Here is a 16,381-nt window from a genome sequence, read left to right on the forward strand (position 1 = left end):
TGATTTTATGTCTTTTGTGGTTTGTTTTTTTTTTGAGCTTTTATCTTTTAAAGATGCATACTGAACTATATACAGATAAAATGACAGTATGACTGGGATTTGCTTTAAAATAATCTGGTGCAGGTGGAGCTGGGGACGAGTGGGGAGGGAGGCATGTGGGCTGGTGAACAAAATGGGCCGTATGGTGAAAACTGTTGAAGCTGAATAGTACATGGCTCACTATTACCCCTTCCTGTATACATGTTTGTACATATGTGTGAAAGTTTTCATAAACAAAAGTTCGAAAATAAGTAACTATAATTATTTATAATTCCTCATTTTCTATAAGGGGAAACTAGGCAGAGAGCTACTGCAGCTCACACAACTAAGTACAATACCAGCAATGCAGAAACTGGATGATTTTAAATACTAATGATGTTTGGACATTTAATAAAAATCAGTTCTTTCAGGGCCGGTCCGTAGCTCACTTGGGAGAGTGTGGTGCTGACAACACCAAGTCAAGGGTTAAGATCCCCTTACTGGTCATCTTTAAAAAAAAAAAAATCAGTTCTTTCATATCTTTACTTGAACTAGATTATACGGTTACTTGCGAATCTGGAGGACAGATTAAGTGTGTGAATAAGAAAATTAAAACAAAATGTGATTCTCAGAGTACAAAAGCCCAAAGGTTCTCACAGAAGAAAACACAGGCTGAGTTAATTATGGAAATTTATTTAAACTTTACAATCAAGAGCTCACATATTTGAAGAGTACTTAGGTATATTCTGATTTCATTATATTTATATGACTTATTTGCTGTAACAAATTTTTTAAACCACTAAGGGCAGAAACAATGTGTTATTTCTTAATTCTCCAATAGTTCCAAGTTTCAGCTATGACTAAAAAGTAATGTTTTAACTTTAATAAGCATAAAAAAACTTACACATAGATTTTACAGTTGTTCAGTAAGAGAATCATCAACTTACCAAGTCCACTTGGTGGGTAGAAACATTACACAAAAATTTCCAGCAAATCACATAAGATCTTTATGCTTTAACGATCACATTTAATACTAATGCAGCATTGTGCAAGGATGCAAGAAAAAAAAATTGCACATATTTAACGATAAAACAAAAGCATTCTCATTATTGCCAAGAACACAACAAATATGTCTGCTATCATTGTTACCATTCATCATTGTTCTAAAAGTATTAGCTAATTTAATAAGAAACGGAAAAAGAATTTAACATATACCAATAGGGCAGAGACACAATTATCACATTTTGTGATAACTGAAACCTGAAAAACCTGAAAAAGCTAAGAGAATCTGCTGAAAACTTTTAGTAAGCATGATAGAGTTCAATTTGCTAGTATACTTATAAAAGATAGATACATAGTTTTTATATATCCTTTGGTAATAAATTAGAAAATATAATAAAAGAATAATGTATTTTAAATAATATAATAAAATATAGCAATAATAAACTAATAAATTAGAAAAGGTACCATCTAGAATTGCAGCTGCACCAAGATGTGATTGTTAGAATGCCTTTCCTTCCTCAGTATTCCCATATGCACATGAGCCCATTTAGAATTCAGTGACTCCCACATCTCCCCATTCCCCAACTTCTGGGTTTTGAAAAGAGAGTTTAGTGTTTCTGTTTAGACTAATCTTAAGGTTTTCTCTTATACTATCTCTTATATATCAACAGTTCTTATTTGGTACCTATATGTCATATTCCCAGTTACTCTGGCATAACCATTTACATTTACCCATATATATCGCTGTTATTTGCTTGCTATTATCTCCTCTCCTCTTCATTTCTGAATCTTATCTTGAAAAGTCTCTGTTCTGATAGATTTTGTTTGGTTAAGAGCCCTTTCTAGAAGACTTTTCTCAAGTGTGGTAGCATATCTATAAATCTGCCTTTCACTTTGTCAATAAACATTATCTTGGCTGAGGCCCTTCCTATCAATAACACCCAGATGCTATTCTGCTGCCTTCTAGTTTCTGGCATTGAGAATAAGAGTCTTCAATCTTTTTCCCTTGTAAGTAATATATTCTGCCTGAAGGCTTAGAAGATTTTCTTTTTATCCTTGAAATTCCAAAATTCTCCCAAATATCTTCCTTCTTCATCCCCCATAAATTCAGCCTCAAATCTGGTAAACCTTTTAATCGACATTCGTATGTAAGTCTTTCTTCAGCTCAAGGGGATTATTTTCTATTATTAGTTCAATTATTGTTTCTCCTGTCTTTGCTCTTTTTCTAGTCCTCCCTCTGGGATTCCTGATATTTACAAGTGAAGACCCCTCTGGACGTATCCTCTAAGTTTCTCTTCTTCTTCAGGATGTTTTTGCTCTTTTGAGGTATTTCTTGCACTTGAACGTCCAAGTTACTTACTCAGGTGTTAACAATAACATCCTACCCTTCCATTCAACTACAAAATACGTACATTTTGAAATTCAAAACACAATCTATTTTTAGTTTCAGAAAGTATTTTTCATGCTATAATTCAATCTCTTACGCAGTTGTTTGTTTTTAAATCAAGGTATTGTTTGTTTCTTTAACAGTTTTATTTCACAAAAAGCTACTATTCTGGGTGTTTTGCCTGTTCTTTCTGTGTCTAGATATTTCTGTGTCTGGGTCCCCTTAGCTGTACTGCAATTTTTCTTAGTCTTCTCATGGCTCTGTTTATACTCTTTGATACCCTAAATGATGCCAGTCTTGCCAGCCGTAGTTGAGTACAGTGGTCTCTGCCCCACGGGCAGCTAATATATCAGATGTACCAATGATCAAATCCATTTGGGGCCTAAAGAAGAAGTTTCCCTGGCTCGTCACTGTCCACACTGCAAGGGTAGGAAATACTTATTTCACCTATTGAGCCACCTGTGAGGTCCTCAGATGTCCATGGTTCAAGCTCTCTCCAGGAACCATGTTCCATTCCATCCTCTGTCCCAGGCAGGGGAGGGGGGAAAGTCCTTCATAAGCTTCTCAGTGAATTCTCTTACAGAATCAAGGTCCTGCTCCTTCCTTCCCAGTCCTACCTGCCCACCCCCCTAACAGCTGCTCCACTCAGGGGACTTTGCTGGTAGGTGGAAAGAGAGGACAGTAAGAACATGAGTTCCAAAAGTCATCTTCCCAGAAACTCCCCTCAAATTAAGTGGAAAATATTCCAATTTGCCATCAATATAAGTGTTTTCCAGGAATGTAATAAAGAATATGAAGAAGATATTCCACAAGGAATCAAAAAATATCATTCAAAGATTCCAAAAGAAATAAAAAAAAAAATCATTCATTCACAAATATCTAAGTGACCACTGTGTGCAGGGCACTGCCGAGGAGTAAAAACATCAGTATTGATTACTAAGGTGATTCTGAAAGGAACCTTAGCCAGAGAACAGCCAGCTTTGAGCTAATTAGGACCAAGCAAAAAATTGCAGTTAGTTATTAACTTGGGAACTGATAATCATCAATTCCTTGAGGCTAGCAGAGGAAATGAGAAACTAATAGTACGGGTGAAACTGCCCAGAGATTAAGTCATGCCCCCAAAGTATCTTTCTCAAAAGTTTATTTCTGTTTGTCTCCCATTACACCCCTTTATGGTGATTTGCTTTAGATGTTGTGCAACTACAATTAAGGATTGAAACTAAGTCTTCTTGTTTTTCTTACCTCCCTAATCAACTGCAAACAAGAAATCCAAAAGAAAGGCAAAACACGCTAGCTGATTATTAACTCACCTTCTTGCTTAGAGGAAAACTGCATCCACATTGGTTAGAGGTACCAGTCAGGTATTTTTATGTTCCCGTGATGCTTGACTAAGGTTATTGTCTTTGAGCTCTCCCTAGGAGATAAGGACTCTAACCCTGAAATAACATCAAGGGCTTGAAGCCGACCAGTCCAACTGCAGACTCCATGACGACAAAGCACCCAGTCCATCACCTGACCCAGACCCTCTGCTAATCCCATGACCAGCCTCCCCCTTTTCCTTCAGGACAAAACCCTTACCTCACTGTCTCACCTCTTCCCCTTTAAATACCCCAAAACCGGTATCAGTAGGTGGAATGACTTTAGCCTGGTCATCCCTCAGATGCCAATTATCTGAATAAGCTTTCCAATCCTTGTACCAACTTTTGGACTTTTGAGTCATTTATTTAGTGCCAAGCCTGGCTGCTAGTAACAATTCCTTGGAAAAGGGCCACACTGATTTTCTGTTTAAGTTCTGATGTTAGTGTAATAAAGGTTCTGTTAAATTTTCAAAGAGTGTGATGAAATTGTGATTCCCACTATGTATTCTCTTTATCATTAGACCATACTTTTCTGGCATGAGATTGCCATTTAAATTTAAGATAAAAGAAGTTAAGGTTTTTGTGGGCATTATCTACTAAATATATGGAAAAATGTATAACGAAATAAGTTATCTCTTCTTTTTCTCCCTTTAAGCTATTTTGATGTAGAAGTGGAGAATAAGAACCCACAAGAAAGACAGGCTTTCCATTTCTCTCATTCTGGCGAGATCTCCCTCATTTTTTAACACATCACATTCCCCTGCCGAGAAGTCATGAACTTGTGTCTTATCATAACCGTAAATTTGCAAACGAAGCCCAGGTATATACAGGTTCTTCTCTCAACTAATAAGGCTCTAGGCACCCTGTGAACTCAGAAGAATTCATATGAAAGGTACAGATAACCCAGTTTTTTTATAAAGGAAAAAGACAAAGGTAATATGAATACAAGAAAGTTAAAAAGCATATGTTGGGATGTGTAAGAAGAAAACAAAACAAAAGTATGAGGATCTGACTTTTAGTAGATCTTACTTTTAGTAGAAATTAGTAAGATATAACAACCACAATTATTTGAAGTTGATACAACAAACAAACAGAAAGGACATGGTTGGGGGGGAGGGGGGGAGGGAGAAGGGAGGGAGGTTTTGGTGATGGGGAGCATTAATCAGCTACAATGTATATCGACAAAATAAAATTTAAAAAAAAAAAAAAAAAGAAATTAGTAAGGTAACAAAGACAAAGATGGAGAAAAGGTCAGGGAAGCCCAGCTTCTCCTCTTGGCCTTCAGGAGACTCTTCGAGTGTTGCAGTGTCAATGCTCTTACTACAGCTATTAGCTGAAAAGTCAGTCACACAGTCCAAGTCAAGCTGGAAGATGACTGAAAAGGGTCTTAGGCCGTGCAATAAAAAGTTTAACTTTTTTCCCAACAGACAGATTGAAGTTACTGCTGAGTCTACTCACTTCCATGCCACTGCACCCAAGATGCATCTCAAGTGTGTCAAGGACAATAAATGAAAATCTAACAAATAATTTTAAGTACATACCTGTTTTAGGCCATAATGCATTGACTGCAATTTCGCCTTTAAATTCTTCTGCCATTCCAAGCACACACATAGACATACCATACTTAGCAATCGTGTAAGCTGAAAGAAACCACATAGAGCAATAATTTAATTAAGAGACAAATTAATTTGTGAGGAGAAATAACCAATTCTTTCCATTATTATTTTCTCCCTGATATATTTTTGAGAATTCTTTTCAATAACACAAAATATACAAAATATAATTTTTTAAACGTACTGTTTTTAAAGAACAGTTTCTATGGAAATAATTGAATAGATATGAACTAGTTTTATATATTCCATCCTAATAATTAATTAAAAGAAGAGATAGTAATAAACATTCATTTCATCAAACTGAACCATTAAGATCTGTGTGTTTTATTGAATAAATTATATCTCAATTTCTAAAATTACAGATAAAAGATTAAGAATCTACTTTCCAAAATGCTCCTTACTGATTTTGCATAGAAAATTCAATACTAAATGTTATGTACAGATGGTGATTACATCACAGACACACCGATTTAATTCAAAACGAATTAACCAGACAAACCATCCCCTCACTCTACTACCTACCACAGTGCTGTTTGAACCACAGTGGGTTTAGGTTCAATGGTGGGCTGAGATTGAGGATATGAGCAATTTTACTCTTTTTCAAATAAGGAATACATGCTTTAGATCTGAATGCAAAAGAAAACACAAGTCAGGTTAATAGCTTTCTGACGACTTCTCCACTTTTTAAAGTTATATTTTAAACTATTCCTACAGAGCAACTGAACTTGCTCAGTAATCTGTAGGATACTTTTCGTTCGTTTGTTTGCTGGTAGGGTACTTTTGTTTGTTTTCTAGAATGAAGACAGGAAAAGCAACTAATATTCATCCTTTGATATTCTGCTTAATTGCCTGACAACAAGATCTGCTTGATAAAAATAAACAAATCCTTGACGTGTTAGCCTTAAGCCCAAATAAGTTATCTTAAACCACAATCATCCCAAATCTCTCTTTCCAACACAGACACATAATTTTCAGAAACAGTTAATGTACTTGTTCGTCCACACTGTGGTCAAGTCAGATAGACCTGGGTTCAAATCCTGTTTGTGCCCCTTCATTGTGTGACTTTTGGCAAATTATATCGCATTTTAATTCTCAGTTTTCTCCTCTGCAAATGTTGGTAATACCTGCTACCATCTGGATTGACCAAGGGATTACAATGAGATACAGTACATATACTAAACATGAAACACAATCACTATTATTAGTATTACATATATTGATTTATTTCTTCTTAGTAGGCACAGAACTCCCACTACACTGGAAATGTAATTTAGTAATGTAATTCCCAATACATTCCCAAACTTAATTTGCACTAATATAAAATGCAGTATGGTTCTGGGAACAAAATTTAATTTAATTTTTAAAAAGCTGCTCATAAAGGTAGACAACTTATTTTATAAAAGATTCAGGTCCAATATTTTTAAATTTTTAACTGTTAAGTTATAACATTTTATAGCTAAATATTATAGCTTAACTATTTTATAGTTTTATTTCACATTCAATAACTTCTAGGACTCAGAATTAGTCCATTCTTCTTTCAAGTCAGTTTTTTATTACCAAATGTTGGTAACACTCTTGTTACCAACTGCAATGTCTTTTCAAGCTTACAAGCCAAATACAATCAATACTACTAAAGGGTTTTTTGTACATATTGTTTTTCATTTTCAAAGATGCTTCACTTTTGTGGGGGTGAGGTATGGAGGGGTAAACAATATTATGGCTGATTTTCATTAAAACAGTGAAACTGAACCTCAAGGCACCAATATGAAACAAACTACATCTATTCCAGGCATTAAGACCATATTTTACACTGAAAGGAAAGAGCTCATTTCATTTAACTATAAACATGAGGCTTCCTTTGATCTTTTAGACAAAACCTTTCCATCTGCACTTTGCCAGCCTGGCCCTCAACACTACTAATCCTACATCAGGTGCATTTGTCACAGTAACACACCCTATCTTATATACTATATTGAAAACTCTTAGCGCCACATTCAGATACTAACACCTTCAGCTTAATAAAATAGTTAAGTTCACTGAAAACTTACTGTGTGCCAGGCACTGCATTTATTACTTTTCATGAATTACTTTACTTAATCAGGGTTGCAAACTCCAAGGCCTATGGAGGGGCATTTGAGTAAACGAATAAAGTAAATTGGAAATGAAAAAAATCAACCATTCAGAAATACAATTGAACTTTATTACTAAACTTCCATAAACACTTAATATGATACAAACACATATACTAGTGTGACATTATGATATTTATATATTGGTTTTCATCCATGTTTCCTGGCTCATGATACTCTCTGACCTTCTCTTGCTCTCTTTCTACCTGCTCCTTTTTCTCCCTAAAGCAGGAAGTTCTCTGACCTATCTTAGCTGATTGTAAGTCATAAAACCCCTATTTCAGGAGGGGTTCTGCCCCATGTCTGAAAGGAAGGAAGGCTACACAGATAAGTCAAGAAGAACCTGAACAAACAGGCCTTGCTGAGTTTCTCCACCCAGTCTCTCACTGTTAGATCACACCTTTTTCGTCCAATCACATCTCTACATGGTTGTGCATGCTTTACTCATGTCTCCATAATGAAGCTTCCATAAAATCCCAAGAGCACAGGGTTTGGGGAGCTTCCAGACAGCTGAACACACAGAGGTTGCTGGAGGGTGGCACATCCACAGAGGGAATGGAAGCTCCATGCCACTTCTCCTATACCTTGCCCTATGCATCTCTTCATCTGTATCCTTGGTAACAATAAACCGGCAAATATACGTACACGTTTCCCTGAGTTCCATGTGCTGCTCAAGCAAACTAATCAAACCCAAGGAAGGGGTTGTGGGAACCCTAATTTACAGCTGGTTGGTCAGAAGTTCCAGAGGCCACGACTTGCTACCGTCATCTGAAGTGGGGTCAGTTTGGGGACTGAGCCCTCACCAGTGGGATCTGACGCTATCCCCCGGTAGATAGTGTCATAGTTAAATTGGAGGACACCCACCTGGTGTCCACTAAAGAACTGGCTGCTTGCTTGCCTGTGGGGAGAAATCCCCACATATCTGGTCACAGAAGTCTGTGTGTGTGTCCTCTGTGTGTTGTTGATTGTTGTTAAGTAAGAGCATAGAGGAAACATACTTCTGTGTGTGTTTTCCCACTCACTACTATATCTGGGAATTACATATTAAATTAAAATTGAAAAATACAAATTAAAATAGAAATATTTCACTACGAATTTTCATTTTATAACATACTTTTTATAGAGAGCAAAAATCCAGACACTTTTCTTTGGCCCAAAGGTCTTTTATTTGGCATTGCAATATGCTTTTAACTGGGAGCAATATTTAATTTTATTCAATTTTATTTTTAAAAAATATACAGCTGTTAATAAATGTAGAAACTTTCAACAGTGAATAGAATTTTTGTGCAAGGATTTTTATTTTTAGGGTATCTACTCCTGAGATATTTGCAGATCTGTTATGCTAACCTCCTCATATTTAGTTTTTAGCACTTTAGAGCCCTAGAGCTTATAACTTCTGTTTGCAGTTCTTCAACTGTACTAATGGTATTCATTGAGAAAGATAATTGAACACAGTTCATTTTCCTATAGTTTGAAGTCAGAGGTTTTTGGTTTCATTTTGTTTTCAATTGAACCTTCAAATCTAGAATTGTGGTCTAGACTATCACCTTCATTTTACCTCAGAATAGGAAAGGAGGCCATTATTGTTCTCGCCAAATATGGGCTTTCCAAAGATACAACTTCACAAGAAAAGAGCAAAAGGAACCATACATTGGTATATACATAAATCATAATGTCAGTTAAAAAGGCCAAATCTATAGTCATGATTACTAATTTAGACAAATCTACAATAATTCAATGCTTTACTTGTATTGATCATTTTGTGGAAAGACAACATAGTCTGTTTTTAACTTTTTTAGCAGAGAGCAATTCCCAGTGAATAATACAATGAACAAACAATTTCAGCACCCTTGCAAAACATATCTACATTAGTTTAGATTTTAATAGGTCTAAGTTAACACTGACCATTACAGTAGCACTGTCTATAGTTATAATTGCTAATTTTGACAAATTTACCTTAAACTTTCCAAGACATTTCTCAATACCTAACAAGTCATTTCCTGATGTTCATGTCATGGGTACTCACAAATGATTTAGCTTACTCATATAATGTACCTTTCTTGGCTAATTTAACACGCTGAGCAACAGTATTCCTGGTTAGATTTATATTTTTAAACACTTGTTTAAACAGCAAGTGTTAACATTCAATTGAAATTCTTTTACAAAGTTTCCAGCTGTAAAAGACTTTGATAATTTTTTCATGTGACCTGTAATTTTATCACATAGCAGCATTGCTTATTTTATTTGAAAATAAACACAAACCCTATTGAAAATAAGTCCTAGGGCCGAGCCTGTGGCGCACTCGGGAGGGTGCTGCGCTGGGAGCGCGGCAACGCTCCCAGCGGCCGCGGGTTCGGATCCTATATAGGAATGGCCGGTGCACTCACTGGCTGAGTGCCGGTCACGAAAAAAGAAAAAAAAAAAAAAGTCCTAAGCTGGCAACTAATGAGATTTTGAATGAGGATAACTAAAAACAAATTTTTTTTTTTTTAGCGGCTGGCCAGTACTGGGATTAAACCCTGGACCTTGGTGTTATCAGCACCGTGCTCGAACCAACTGAGCTAACCAGCCAGCCCTGAAAACAAATTTTTATATGTTCTCAGCATGAATTTTTGCAGACCCAACAAAACACACCTGAGGACAAAATTCAGGACTCTAACTTAATAAATTCTACATTTAACTCCCGTGACCAACCCTAATAACTTTATTTTTTGGCAGCTGGCCTGTTTGGGGATCTGAACACTTGACTTTGGTGTTATCAGCTCCCTATTAACTTTATTAATGCCATTTTACAAATAAGAAAATTGAATCTGCAAGAGGTTAAGTTACTTGTCCAATGTTATGAAATAGCAAGTCAGGATGGGTGGGTGTTAGGATTTGAATCCAGGCAGTCTTATTCCAAAGCCTAAGCTCCTAACTACCTGTTCTCTGTATAACGAGATACATATAAGGCAGAGAAGCAAGTTCCATGTTAATGTATCCTTATAACCACATGGAAAATGAAAGCACCTGAGAGTAAATAAATAAATGAATGGACAAATAAAAAGGTGGATTGTCTGACTAATCCAGAACAGATCATGACTACATTCTCTTTCATTCTACATTCTGCATTTCCCCTGATAATGCCCAAGATAGCATTAGCCTTTTTGTTGGTTACATTAAAGTGTGATTCATAATGAGCTTGTTGTTATTTATAGAACTAAAACCCGAGTCTTTTTTTTTAACCCCAAGTCTTTTTCAGAGGAAGGAGAGTTTATTGTCAGCTTGAGTAAGCAGAAGACTATGAAAGACACAGAATACACATATGTATTATTCATGTAAATATTTGAAAATGCTTGAGTTACACTTTTAGTCTTTATTAGGTTCACAGAGAAAAGGAGCACTGACTAAAACTATTTAAAATTCTACCTGCTGACTTTGGAGCACTCTTAGGTCTTTATAAGGATTGACTAGATTTTAAACTGTACTGCTAATTTGGTTCAAATCTGTTTACAATAAAGTGAGTTCTCTGAAGGGCCAGCCCGTGGCTCACTTGGGAGAGTGTGGTGCTGATAACACCAAGGCCTCAGGTTCCAAGGCCTCAGGTTCGGATCCCTATATAAGGATGGCTGGTTTGCTCACTTGGGAGAGCGTGGTGCTGACAACACCAAGTCAAGGGTTAAGATCCCCTTACCAGTCATCTTAAAAAAAAAAAAAAAAAAAAGTGAGTTCTCTGAGAAAACAGTGCAACATTCTCTCCCATAACTCTTCTTTCTAACTTACGTAAGGTAGGTGCCTCTGGTGTTCACATTCATCATCAAATCCACTCTCTTTGTAGGTGTTTCCAATGTGTTGGTCAAGCTAATAGCACTGGCATTATTCACCAAAACATCAATTCCTGTTTTTAAAATAATCAACTTCATTTTAATGTAAGTTAGACTTTTTATCACAAAAAAGAAAGCTTTTACCTATATAGTTGAACCCTCAGTTAATTCACAAATACTTCTTTTAGATAATATGAGTGACCAATACACCAATGCAAGACTCAGCAGCTATTTCAAAACAGCACCCATGTGATTTTCACTGACACAATGGAGACAGAGCCAATCCTCAGAGCTCCATGTGAAACTACAAGGAGGCCTGATCCTTAGTGGTTTGCAGCTTCCACCCTTGTTCTCTTACCTCCTGGTCTTCCCTCTTCTCTAGCATGTTTCCAAGGTCTGCCCTGCTTCCAGGCATACTAGTTTCCCTTCCCCCAAGCCCCTTACTTAAAGGGAAAGGCTCCTTTCTGGTCTTTAGAACTGGGCAAAGAGAAAGACCTAAAGTTTCAATCCCAAGCAAATCACTGAAGTAGATAAATGTTGTTTTAGTGACTCATACACACATGCAAAAAATAAAATAAATCTAGAATAACTATTTCTGCATGTCCTAGCCAATTCCCACTTATATGCAACATGTTTTGTAGTTATATGCTTAGTGAGATAACATTAAATGAAAATGGTAAAATATAAAACTAAGTCACCCATTTCCCTTTGTTTCTACATGGTCTTCATTTATTCTTTTTAAAGGTTATTTAATGATGGCTGCACAACAATATGAATGAACTTAATGTCACTGAACTGTACACTTAATAATGGTTAGCATGGTAAACTTTATGTTATATGTATTTATCACAATTTTAAAAAATTAAATAATAAACTCACAAAAAAGGGCAGTTAATATTCCATCGAGTAGAAATATCACAATTTCTACTTCAGAAGTTGGACTGTTGCAATAAATATGTTTTGTTATTCTCCTACCTCTTCTATTACCCTCTCTCAAAATATTCAATTTTCATATTCTTCAGTATAGAGCTTATGTTGCTAATGTTTTCTTACAACGCATCCTTAGAATAACTTTGGATTCAACTATATTACATTTTTTAGTTTCATTTAACAAAACTCAAACTTAGTAAATAATTTGTATGTCTAAGTTCCAGGTCCTGTGAAACATTCCAGTATGAACATCATAACAATGGTTGCCTTCACAAGTGGCAAAGGCCTGTGAGATTTTTTAAATCCAGGACCTGCTTCTCAGTTCACAAAGCTAGGAGTTGCTCAACCTCATCACTATGACATAATCACTGAGTGGCTGCTCTACACAAGGCACACTGCTATGACCTAAGAGACAAAAAAGATAATAGGCACTAAAGAAGAGGCCAGGTGGGAGCAGAGCAAATTGAGTGTAGGTCTGATGAGATGCTCGACTTACGGGTATATACAGCACTTGTGCAGAATTACCATACACAGCAGGGTAGCAAATGAAGCTAGTAATGATTATTCCAATCAGTGGACACCTTGGGCAAATCCAGACTTTATTGACTTCATCTCTCTCACTACGGGATGACAAGTATGTTAGCAAAGCAAACATCTGGGCCTGGAAGCAAAGTATTCAGATGAGGAATGAATATATACTGATTTGGCAAATTGTATTTGAATTAGCCATGATAGAGAAAAAAAAAGATCCAATTTAAAAAGCAGGTTAAAATTTCTAAACTCAGATTGGCCAGACTAAAATGGATCAGGGCTGGCTGGTTAGCGCAGGTGGAAAGAGTGCCATGTTATATAACACCAGCATTAAGGGTTCAGATGCCTGTACTGGCCAGCTGTGGGAAAAAAAGAAATGAAAAAAGAAAACAGATCAGGGAACAACAGTGGGGAATGACACACAAAAGCATATGTGTGCCTGCTGCAGACAAAAACAAAAAAGGTGGTTGGAAAGAATGCTTCTGTGGTTTATGAAATAGCATAATTTACTCAAGGCCTGAAAAACTCTGAAGGTAAGAGAAGGCGAGGAGATAGGAAGTATCACGGGGCAGAGAACTCTGCGGGCATAGGTTTGAAAACATCATCAACTGCTCAGGACTTTGTTCATGACAATTTTCCAGCAGAGGCAAATATCAGGACAAAAGGTAAAGTCTTCCCCAAAAGATAGAATTCAAAGGCCTACAGAATTCCAAATCAGAAGGCCATAGCAGTAGCAACCACAGTGTAAAACCTAATGAACAAAAAACGAAGGCTTGGATCTCTGTGGAAAAAGAATACAGAAAACAACAATAAAAAAAGAGAAGGGCTAGGAATCATCTCTTATGAATGTGGTGTCCACCCTGATTAGGAGACAGTAGAAGCTGAATCACTAAACAGAGCTCACTCAATTCTGTATTGGAGTGTCAGGAAAGCAGAAATTAATAGGAGAAATGAAAGCAAAAAAGTTTAAATAAATCAAAGTGATACTAAGGAGGAAGGAAAAGAAACCTTAGGAAAGACCCCAAAATAGAGATAACTCCACTACCAATTTGTAAATTTAACAAGATAGGAGTATTTTCAATGCCCCTCTTAACAACAGATAGCAAAATAGACAGGAAGATCTGTCCCCACCAAAGATATGGGAGACATATCCTCGTAACTAAAGATTTCTACCCACTGAATTGAAATTCCTAGTTCATGAATGCCAGGTCAACAACATGGATCAACTGGCATTTGAAGAAACAAAATCCAAGATTTCCTTTTGTCCCTACCATGTTCTCTGTCCACTCTCTCTAGTCCTGGGAAAGCAGATCACACAACTGGCAAAGCTGGATTAATCCAACACTGAAGATGCTGAAGGGACAATACCACATCCAACGGAAGATGACAAGTTACAATGGCAAGGAAAGAAATACAGATCACTTGTGAATCTCAGTGAACCCTCTTTGGCTGGGACTAAGTAGAATAAGAAAATTGGAGAGGAGAGAATTCTAGGATTTAATTTTTTCAAGAAAGGGAGATTTCAATTTGGATCTTTAAGTTCTCAGTAAACACAGTTCAACAACAGGAGAAGAATTTAATTTGTGAGATTTCTATTTCTCTGCAGGAGCCCAATACTGGAAAATGCAGGCGCTTTACATTTTGACACTCTCAGGCATATATTATTTGGCTGCACTATCATGTATTACATAATGTATAATTCTGGTAAACCAGATTGGATGACACAGCTAGAATTGAAGATGGGAAATTAAATAGAGGGTGATTTCTGGGCCTGTACAATATGGCCTTGCATACCTCTATTACTTTGTTATCTGTCATTTATAACAGAATACCTGAAACTAGGTAATATATAAAGAAATGAAATTTATTTCTTACGGTTTTGGAAGCTGGGAAGTCCAAAGTCCAGAGGCTACACCTGGTGAGGGCCTTTCTTGAAGGGAACTCTCTGCAGAGTCCCAAGGCAGCACAGGGTATCACATGGTAACAGGGCAAGAGCACGTCTTAATGTGCTCACTTGCTCTCCTTATAGAACCACCAGTGCCCTTCCCATAATAACCCACCCATCATTAACCTATTACCCATTAATCCATGAATTAATTAATCCATTTGTAAGGGCATAGCCCTCATGATCCAATCACTTTCCAAAGCACCCCACCCCTCAACATTGCCATATTGGCGATCAAACTTCCACGAGCTTTAGAGGGGACAATCAGACCATAGCATTTCCTTTAACTAATGTCCCCTCTTAACCAATTTCAGAGGTTTCTTGGGACAATATCAGGCAACGGCTGAACTGCTGATATTCTCTAGTAGAATTATAAGACAGAAAGATTGAGATAGGGCCTAGACAAAGGTGGTCACAGCCCTCTTTTATATTCTGATAATCTTATTCCCCAAGGAGGATAAACTCACCCTTAGTTGACAGACACAATGGATCAGCAAAAAGAACTGAAACTGGATGAATACAGGGGAATTAAAAGCTCATGCCACCTACCCCATCCACTTTTCCCCCTTAATTTCTCCTTATAAATGAATGAATAAACTTATTAAGTTAAGTCATAATTGGCACTAATCAGCCACTTTGATTAGTAGGTGAAGTCATTTTAGATAAAAATTCCTGCACTTCAGTGTGGTTTCCTTTCCTTTCTCTTCCACATTTGGGGCCCTATCAGTAAGAAAAAACATAATTTTGAATTTTCTCTCCTCTTCTCACATGGGCATTCACATTACTTTGGGAAAGGCTGTGAGCCAGGGGGGTAAGATTTTAGATTTAAAGGAGGAGGTCCCACTTGAGCCAAAGCTCTGTGCTTCAGTCCAGTACACCACAGCACAGCGCTCTGCATTGGGACTATAAGCAAAGCCTCGCTAACATTAAAGCATTACTGTGTTTTCCACTGGCCAATGTCCCTCACACACACAGTTGAACCTTGAACAGTCCTCCCCTCAACACAGTCGAAAATCTGTGTATAACTTTTGACTCCCCAAACATTTAACTACATATAGCCTACTGTTGACCAGATAACACAGTTGATTAACACATATGAGTATTTTGTATGTTATTTGTATTATATACTGTATTCTTACAATAATGTAAACTAGAGAAAAGAAAATGATATTAAGAAAATCATAAGGAAGAGAAAATACATTTACAGTATATATGGGGAAAAATCCGTGTATAAGTGGACCTGTACAGTTCAAAGCCATGTTGTTCAAGGGTCAACTGTACATACAGTACTCTGGAACATTATGGAGGAGAGTGTAACGGTTTGGGCAGGATTTGGACATGCCTAGGCGCCCTGCTATAATACCATCAAAGCCTTAATTCAACCCCCAACACCTCCCTTCTACAAGCTTATGAGCTCACTGGGGAGAAGAAAGAAATACTAAGATCTAAAGTAGTATAAGATAAGGATCTTCTGAAAGAGATGAGATTTAAGCATATAAACAAAGTATTTTAAAGACAAAGAAGGGAGCATTCAGGAAAGATCAAAGGTGGAGAGTGGGCTGATGAGGCCTCATGAAGGGGAAGAGAAAAAGTTAAGATGCAAAAAATTGAAGGTAAGAAGATGGAAGTAAACCATTTTGGCTGAAGAAGGGAGTTTATGTAGAG

The 16,381-nt window shown here is 36.8% G+C and overlaps 1 protein-coding gene across 3 annotated transcripts in view; it reads right to left on the reverse strand.

Annotated features, from left to right (window-relative positions):
* Positions 1-16,381, reverse strand: part of HSDL2 (hydroxysteroid dehydrogenase like 2) — a 65,438-nt gene that overhangs the window by 33,906 nt on the left and 15,151 nt on the right. For 2 of the 3 annotated variants that reach the window (XM_063081955.1, XM_063081956.1), the window contains exons 4-6: positions 11,270-11,384; positions 5,901-6,004; positions 5,307-5,405 (exon numbers count right to left, since the gene is read on the reverse strand). In XM_063081955.1, the coding sequence (XP_062938025.1) occupies positions 5,307-5,405; positions 5,901-6,004; positions 11,270-11,384 (318 nt within the window). The remainder of the gene's footprint in view (positions 1-5,306; positions 5,406-5,900; positions 6,005-11,269; positions 11,385-16,381) is intronic. The other variant, XM_063081957.1, reaches the window with a different exon arrangement.

This window comes from Cynocephalus volans, chromosome 17 (genome assembly GCF_027409185.1).
Source record: "Cynocephalus volans isolate mCynVol1 chromosome 17, mCynVol1.pri, whole genome shotgun sequence".
Classification (NCBI taxonomy): domain Eukaryota; kingdom Metazoa; phylum Chordata; class Mammalia; order Dermoptera; family Cynocephalidae; genus Cynocephalus; species Cynocephalus volans.